The sequence below is a fragment of the Galeopterus variegatus genome, unplaced genomic scaffold (assembly GCF_000696425.1).
Source record: "Galeopterus variegatus unplaced genomic scaffold, G_variegatus-3.0.2 Scaffold981, whole genome shotgun sequence".
Classification (NCBI taxonomy): Eukaryota; Metazoa; Chordata; class Mammalia; order Dermoptera; family Cynocephalidae; genus Galeopterus; species Galeopterus variegatus.
Genome location: NW_007727092.1, coordinates 269,852 through 276,964, shown reverse-complemented (window position 1 = coordinate 276,964; position 7,113 = coordinate 269,852). Strand labels below are relative to the sequence as shown.

General features: G+C 42.6%; 1 protein-coding gene across 2 annotated transcripts; it reads left to right on the top strand.

Moving 5' to 3' along the window:
* Positions 1-2: 2 nt before the first annotated feature.
* On the top strand, positions 3-5,047 carry BAMBI (BMP and activin membrane-bound inhibitor). 2 transcript variants are annotated; one of them, XM_008573987.1, is made up of 3 exons: positions 3-280; positions 3,524-3,811; positions 4,260-5,047. In XM_008573987.1, the coding sequence occupies exons 1-3, from the start codon at positions 205-207 to the stop codon at positions 4,676-4,678; spliced, it is 783 nt and encodes a 260-aa protein (XP_008572209.1). In that variant the 5' UTR covers positions 3-204; the 3' UTR covers positions 4,679-5,047. The 2 variants fall into 2 exon arrangements, with proteins under 2 accessions (XP_008572209.1, XP_008572210.1); XM_008573988.1 differs by lacking the exon at positions 3-280 and adding an exon at positions 2,309-2,361.
* Positions 5,048-7,113: the final 2,066 nt, after the last annotated feature.

The window sequence follows — 7,113 nt, the reverse complement described above, 5'->3', positions numbered from 1 at the left end:
CCGCCCGCGAAACTTTTCTAGGCTCCTCGCCGCGCCCTCCAGCCGCGCTCCATGCTCCGGCCGCGGCCCGGCCCCTCGCCCCGCCGCTGACAGCGCCCGCCGCTCCGGGCAGGACCCATGCACTGCGCGCCGCGGGGGTCGTAGGCTGCAGCCGCGCCGCGGCTCCGGGAGCCGGCGGGGGCGCCGCGGCCGTGGGGGGCGTCAATGGATCGCCATTCCAGCTACATCTTCATCTGGCTGCAGCTCGAACTGTGCGCCATGGCCGTGCTGCTCACCAAAGGTGGGTTCCCGGCCGGGGGCGCGGGGACTTGAAGCCGGCTGCCAAGGCTTTGTTAGCGGCGGGCGAGGTTCCCTCCCTCGCTGGAGCCGCAGGTCGCGACAAGTTGCTCTGTTCTTAGAAGTGACGGCGGTGGCCTAGCGGCCGCCCCCTCGGCTATGCCGGGCCCTGCGCGTCGGGGTGCAGGCTGACCTGCGGGCGAGCGGTGTCGCCAGGGCTTCTCCCCGAGTCCGTCCGCAGTGAGCTCCGGACGCTGGCTGCCCAGCGCGGACCCGGGCGGCAGCATCGGCTCGGACGCCGCCTCCCACCCCGGGGCCCGGCGGCCGGCGGGAACCGCAGAGCCCGGCCTCCAGCGGCACTGTGCCCTAGTGTGTGTGTGAGTGTGTGTTGTTGTGTGTCTTGTATGTGGACTCGCATTTCTGTGAGCGGGTCGGTGTGTGTTTTTGAATGTCTGAATATGTGTGTCTCTGAGTCCATTTCTGTATGTGAATCTCTGTGTTTCTGTGTCATGTGTAAGTCTCTGTGTCTCTGAGTGTGTCTGTGTGTGTCTCTGAGCGAATGCATCTCTCTGTCTCTGTGAGCGCGTCTCTCTGTGCGTGTTTGTGATCCAGCGACTGTGTGTGTCCGCCTGAGAGTGTAGGTGTCTAATGTGTGTGTCTCCGCGTGCGGGAGTGTGTGTTGTGTTGCTTTTCGGTGGCCGGGGAAGAGGAGGTCCTGTCAGCGGTCCCATTTCCCACTCACCTCGTATTTTACCAACACTACTTAAAAAAAAAAGAAAGAAAGAAAAAGCGGCCAGTCAGTTTCTTCTTTCCCCCACGGGCTTTCACCTTTAAGATCGAAATAACCCAAACTCCCTCAGATTTCAAGGTTCCTCTAGCCTCCCTGCCCTGAACTCTGTGCTGTGAACAGATACTTTTTTCTTTCTTTCTTTTTTTTTAAATTGGAAGCATTATTTAGCCTCTGCACTCCCCCCACTTTTCTCTAATTGCCATGTGGCAGGCATGAGGTTAAAGGATAAGCTAGCCCGGCAAGAATGATGTGCTACAGTATTTATTTATTTTGGAAGGAAGGGTGTAATTAACCCTAAATAACAGCCCTCGCAGCCTGCAGAGGGGAGCCTCCTGGCCCTATCAAAGGCCGGCAGAACAGGGAGGGACTGAGGCTAACGTGAAGTCACAGATACCGAAACTATGCGCCTGATAATGATATAATTAGGGGATCAGAGATTTCTGACTGCTGTGGACTTCAAAAGCTTTCAAAGAAGCCAGCAGTCTCTCCTTGTAGCCATTTTGACTAAAGCAGACATTTTTGTTTAATCACTACATACAGTAACAAGAAAGGGGGGAAACAGAAGAGCATTGTTCACTGTTTCAAAATACCAGTCCCCTTTCTGGCCTTTTGCATGCCACAGGAAGAAACTTTATGAAACGACAGAAATATAGTTTTAATACAGTAATACAAAAGTCCATTCTCCTTGCTAAAATGTGGCTCCAATTTAAAAAAAAAAAGTTGTTAGAACTTTCCCAGTTACCTGTCAAAAGTTTTATTAGACTATTTTAGGTCATTGAAAATATAGCATTTTAAATAGGCTCTCATAAACATTTAAGCAGAATTTTACTTGTATTCAGTTTTTCTTTTATGTACAAGGTCTGAGGCTAAATGGGCTTTTAATCTGTTTTATTTATGCTTTAAATCTGTATGGAATTTGTCAGACTAGGAGTATGTAGTCATCACGTAAGACTGATGAGCTTTATGTAAAAAGTAAAAAGTAAGCTTGGAAAGAAGAGGGGAGAGGACAGAAAAGAACTTCTGCAAAGCAAGGTTCTTACTTGAAACAGAGGAGGCTGGAGAAGGGACTTGGGCCCAAACCCAGGATGGTGAGAGCAGATTTAGGAGCAAGACCTCCAGCTTTGGACTGCAGTGGGTTGCCCAAGCTCTGTGTATAGAGGGCTGGCTTTTCTTAGCGCTGAAGGCTTAGCAGCCTCCGGTGAAAACTGAGCACACCATACGGTGGCCTGGAATTTGGACAGATAATTAAATGAGACACCTTACTCAGGCATTCACAGAGAGGAGGAGAAAAAAAGGTGAGGGTGGGAAGAGGTTTGTAAAGCAGCAGCCTCCGGTGTTTCATTTCAGAGTGAAGGTTTCAGTAACTAGACAGATCTTCAGATTGGGAAACTGGGAAGAGGTGTGTGCATTAGGTCAATTTACAGTAGCTCTGGCTGTGGCTTCTAACAATGACTGGAGTTCATTGGATATTGTATTAGTGATGAGTTTAAGACCCAGATTATTTCACCTAGAAATTGATGTTGAAGCCTCAAATCTTGCATTGTGAAAAAAGTTCCGTAAAGGAAACTGTTAATCACTTCCTGTAGAAAAATTTGAGGTTTCCTTAAGGATTTTTCGTTCAACCAGCAGAGGATTTTCAGTTTCAGTGTTTCCCCTTTTAGATCACATGTTGAATTGCATGTAGAACTGGGGAGGAGGAGAAGTTAGCTTTGCAGCTTTACACCCCGCCTCCCGCCGCCCCCCCCCCCCTCTTTTTATGACTTTCCATTTGGGCTGAAAGAAATTGACTTTGGCAAGCAAACCACTAATTGTAAACTGCCTAGTTCCTGTTTTACAATATACTGACTAAAAGCTCCTCTGCATGAAAAGATCTTTATAGGCAAAGTTTGCCTTTTCTAGAGAGGTTACAAATAGCTGCCCAGTTTCATAGTTTTAAAACCTCCTGACCTGAGCAATTTCTAGATTGTTGTGTTTCTAGTTAATAATTTTATAAGGTGTTAGTTAAAGCTCTTAAATCTTGGCACAGTCCTTAGGGATAGTAAACAATTCAGTAGTTCCGATCAAATATTTATACTGACAAAATCAAAAAGCCTAGCATTTTTTATGTTGTGTGGTGATGTAGGATTAAAATGAATAAGTGATGTAATTTACCTTATGGTAGGAGAAATTATAGTGATTGCTATTTTCCTGCAAAAACAAAAGTATTTTTAGTTATTCTAACTTATCAGAAATCTGCTGTTGAGATGAATACATTTCTAAAATTATATTTCACTGAATTGAAACTTAAGCACTGACTGCACAAAGGGCTTTTCCAGTCTCATGGACTGCTGTTGCAAAGCACTCATCTTGAATAATCTAAAAGTTAGTGCCTTTGAATTTGGGATTTAGCAGTTGGTTGAATAGTTGCTTTATCTGGTCTCTGAAGCAAAGTTTGACATTATTTCTCACTGTTTTCAGGTGAAATTCGATGCTACTGTGATGCTGCCCACTGTGTGGCCACTGGTTATATGTGTAAATCTGAGCTCAGTGCCTGCTTCTCTAGACTTCTTGATCCTCAGAACACAAATTCCCCTCTCACCCATGGCTGCCTGGACTCTCTTGCAAGCACAGCAGACATCTGCCAAGCCAAACAGGCCCAAAACCACTCTGGCACCATCATGCCCACATTGGAATGCTGTCATGAAGACATGTGCAATTACAGAGGACTGCACGATGTTCTCTCTCCTCCCAGGGGTGAGGCCGCAGGTAGGTAGAAGCCATTTCTAACCAAAATGCCTGCCTGATCTATAGACTTATGACAGCCACGACTTTGTGTGTCTGCTATTGATTTTGTTGTTAATGTAATTAGAGACACCAGAGGGAGAAGCATGGCTGGCTACAGAGACGCATCTCTATTGAGTAGCTTTTATGTCTGCCTCAGCATTAGATGTCTGTCTACATAATAGGTTTTGCCTGTTTTTTCAACATTTTGAAGACGTTAAAAGACCATTACATCTCAGTAATGACAGTCTGTAAACAAATGCGTTTGTAAGCTTCTTTGGATAGTTTTGCAATATTTATTTTCTAAAGATTGTTGATTTAATTGTGAGCTTTTTTTAAAAAATGGAATTCCTGGTTTAAAATGGGTAGATGATCATGAGTATCTCTGGTGGGAGTTAACAGAGAATGTGATCGTTTTGCTGTGCTTCCTTAGGGCAAGGAAACAGATATCAGCATGATGGTAGCAGAAACCTCATCACCAAGGTGCAAGAGCTGACTTCTTCCAAAGAGTTGTGGTTCCGGGCAGCAGTAATTGCTGTACCCATTGCTGGAGGGCTGATTTTAGTGTTGCTTATTATGCTGGCCTTGAGGATGCTTCGAAGTGAAAACAAGAGACTGCAGGATCAGCGGCAGCAGATGCTATCTCGTTTGCACTACAGCTTTCATGGACACCATTCTAAAAAGGGGCAGGTGGCAAAGTTAGACTTGGATTGCATGGTGCCAGTCAGCGGGCACGAGAACTGCTGTCTGACCTGTGATAAGATGAGACAAGCAGACCTCAGCAACGATAAGATCCTCTCGCTCGTTCACTGGGGCATGTACAGTGGGCACGGGAAGCTGGAATTCATATGACGGAAACTTATCTGAACTAAATTTCTTGAACGCTTGAAGGCCTTTGAGTTCTGCTGGACAGGAGCACTTTATCTGAAGAAAAACAAACTCATTTAATCATCTTGGAGAGACAAAATGACCTCTGCAAACAGAATCTTGGATATTTCTTCTGAAGGATTATTTGCACAGACTTACATACAGTCAAATGTATTATTTGCTTTAAAATTATAAAAAGCAAAGAGAAGACTATGTACACACTGTTACCAGGGTTATTTGCATCTGAGGGAGCTGGAATTGAGTACCTAAATAAACTAAAATGTGCTCTATGTAAGCTCCTACATCTTGATTTATTGGAAAGATTTAAAATATATATATATTTTTTGTCTGAAATTTAGTGGCGTCTTTCATAAATTAAAAACAAAATGGAAGTGTAAAAAAGTACATGTTAATTCTACGATGAAGATCTGTTACTTGATTCTGATGTCGACAGCAGGGAGATAAACGAGGTTCTCTCTTCCAGAAAGCTGCTCACCCAGGCTGTCTCTGGATGTGTTCCAGGCATCAAAGACAACGGTAACTGCAGTAGAGGAAAGAGGGGACTGAGTCTGGGACTTAGGGGCCCCCAGGTAGCTGGGGGTATTGGGCCCCTAGGAAGGCATAACAGGCCCATGATAGACACTTGAAGCAGTGATACCATTAGTACTTTTATACTAATGACATGGACTTGGTTTTTTTTTTTTTTTTTTTTTTAAATAAGAAGATCTTGTTTATTCTTCCACATGCATGTGTACTTTTCTTACAGCATGGAGACTTTGTAAACGTGCACTGACCATCATTCAGTGCCTTATCCACATTTTTTGTTAGGATAACTTGGTTTTTAGCTTTCATTTAAGAGAAATCTTAATCTTATTTATACTAGATATTATTGATCAATTTCTGAGGTTGACTTAGCAAACGTAGTATTTATCAGCTTGATCCAGTGGCTTTGGAATACCTTTTTAAATGTGTCTATCTCTACCCATAAAAGGGGGGAAGAAAAAAGCCCCCAAAAACTAAACAAAACTTTTTTTTGGAGTTAAAAGTTAGTCACTGTCTGCTTTTACTGTTGATCAATTGGCCAGTTTATTCTGTCTGAAACCAGATTAAATATTTTGGCCCCCAAATTAGCCAAACTTCATTGTACAATGCTTCTAGTTTTTAAACCTTGCTGTTCAACACATTGTTGAGCTTTTCTTTTTTAACTTCTCTCAGTCCTTAGAAAAATTTGTAATAGTAAACATAATATACCAATTGAGACTTAAATAACACAGTGCTACTAGGTTTTTTCTCCCAAAGGACCCTTCTATTAATATAACCAAATTGGTCATTGGCTTTAGCCAGTAACTAATACAGCTAAGTAATAATGTTTCTTCTTGTAAGATTTTCTGTCTGGTAACACTGCCAAGCCTGAATTTAAACCTATGCCATTTTTGTGTACTTTCCCCCCCAAACAGATCTTTGTTATATTAAATATGAGAATAATTTGCCATAGAGGGTTTTTTCTCAATTCTTCTGTATATTTGAAATTTTTCCTTAAAAATTAATCTGCTTATTTGAGTATGGGTTTTCTTTTATTAATGTTAAAAAGATTTTTTTGCATATTTTTTACTAGAATATTTTATAAGCATAATTTGCATCCCTTAAGAGGACAGGTAGTCAAGTTCATGGAAGAATCTGAATTGAAATAAGTATAAAATTAAAGTACCTAGATTATTTAATACTTAATAGACCACAGCCCTAAACAAATAAGGCTATGGAATAAATACACATTTTAATAAATGACAGCATTCTTATTATGCTTTGAGGTCAACAGCTCTTTAATGCATGCCTTATAATTCATAAATGGTGTTGTCTTATTTGTGTCAGTGTTTGAGAGGTCCAAAGAATTATTGAACCTACCCATTCAAACCTGTCCAAAGAAGAGAATTGATCAAAATTGGTGAAATTTCCATCCTCACCTCTACTCTGGCTTTTGATCAAATTCTAGTAGTGTTGCAGCTTGAAGATGAAGACTTCTTGCTCCTTAGACATTCTCATTTTGTGTTCAGCATTATGCAAGCTCAAAAGAGAGGACAGCCCTTTTATCAGCCACGTAGTCAAATTTTCTTACTCTGCTTGCCCTGTTATTTCTTGCTTGCCCCATTTCTTTCAAGTGCCAGTTAACTAGGAACTCAGCAACTTAGTAGGAAATAAAACAATGAAGGATTTAAAGTCATATGCTTTGAAACACTGAAATCTGCAAATCCCATCCTCTAGGAAAGGCTTAGGTCTGGGGCTAGTGTCATCACAGAAGTCTAATGGAAATAAATGCAAAGTTTCTCCACAAGGTTCTATGTTCACTGACCTGCCTCTTGTTCTTGGCTTCTGTGTATTTGTGGGGCTGTTACAGTTCTCTGTGCTGTGGGGTGGTGATACTA

Bases quoted from the DNA above. Each gene is read 5' to 3' on its own strand.
- BAMBI (XM_008573987.1), top strand. From the start codon at position 205: ATGGATCGCCATTCCAGCTACATCTTCATCTGGCTGCAGCTCGAACTG. The intron at 281-3,523 runs GTGGGTTCCCGG...CACTGTTTTCAG, and splicing joins GGCCGTGCTGCTCACCAAAG to GTGAAATTCGATGCTACTGT. The intron at 3,812-4,259 runs GTAGGTAGAAGC...GTGCTTCCTTAG, and splicing joins TCCCAGGGGTGAGGCCGCAG to GGCAAGGAAACAGATATCAG.